This window comes from Halyomorpha halys, unplaced genomic scaffold, assembly GCF_000696795.3.
Source record: "Halyomorpha halys isolate HHAL.00 unplaced genomic scaffold, Hhal_1.1 Scaffold359.1, whole genome shotgun sequence".
Taxonomy (NCBI): Eukaryota; Metazoa; Arthropoda; class Insecta; order Hemiptera; family Pentatomidae; genus Halyomorpha; species Halyomorpha halys.
In genome coordinates this window covers 428,056-429,043 of record NW_027104882.1, presented here as the reverse complement: position 1 = coordinate 429,043, position 988 = coordinate 428,056, and the positions used below count along the sequence as shown (strand labels likewise).

Sequence of the window (988 nt, the reverse complement as noted above, 5' to 3'; positions counted from 1 at the left end):
CCGGGTTTTCAGGAATGTTCCTTGGAATATTCTATTCCAATGTAGGCGACAGTAGAAAAATATGAATTAAAGGTCGCATCTTCTCCAGGTGCGAATAACGAATGTCAACTCGGAAGAATACAACAGTTTGAAGAAATATAATAAAGCGATGTGCCGAGGATACGTTCGGTAGAGATCGGGCCCCATCGATGTTAGTCTCTAAACTGTCCTAGCTAGTTCTCCATCAGTCAATTATCGAAGTCTTTTATAGTTTATGTTTATTTATTTTTGAATAAAGATTGTTTAGAATACCACTTGAGTATTTCCTATTACTGGGACCGTTGTCCGAGTACTATCAGCTATGTATTAATAAAGTTTTTAGATTTTTGGGTTAAAGTTGTTCGCCAATTTCAAGGTATGATAAAATTAAAAACCAATTATTATTAACAATTAAATTGTTCCTGGCTATCTTACATTTTCTCCTACTTCCAATTTTTGGTTTCGCCTTTTTACTTGCCAACATCCGTTGTTCACTTTCTCTTGTTATGCTCTTCTGAATCCTTGTCTGCTCCAGTAGCAGATGCTTTTCATCAATGGTCGTTGCACTGGTTATGTTACCTGGATAATTAAACAAATTCAGGGTTCGGTTAATTCGTTTTGAGTATTATTTAATAACTAATGAATTCTTTAATGGTCACGTCCATCTAAATAATAAATACACGTTACTAGTCAATTTGTTTCTTAAATTTTTACATGTGATTAAGAAATGTATAAGTATTCCAACTGGGGAAATATTTTTGTAAATCTATACCTATAGGGTATACATATGGAATGGTACTTCAAGTAAAGGAGGAACATCAGGAAAACTGGAAAGCAAGGCTAGAAACTATTGAATAAAAGTGAGTCCGAAGTTTATAATGATAGTGTAGCAGATTTTGCTTATAAAACAAATGGGACCATGAGGTCATAATAGATGATTTTATTTGTGATGTACAATTAAGTCAATATT

General features: G+C 33.3%; 1 protein-coding gene across 1 annotated transcript in view; it reads right to left on the bottom strand.

Moving 5' to 3' along the window:
- Positions 1-988, bottom strand: part of LOC106681681 (uncharacterized) — a gene marked incomplete at its 3' end in the record, with an annotated part of 29,110 nt that overhangs the window by 1,753 nt on the left and 26,369 nt on the right. The window contains 1 exon segment of the mRNA XM_067045675.1: positions 454-582. Within this exon segment, the coding sequence (XP_066901776.1) occupies positions 454-582 (129 nt within the window).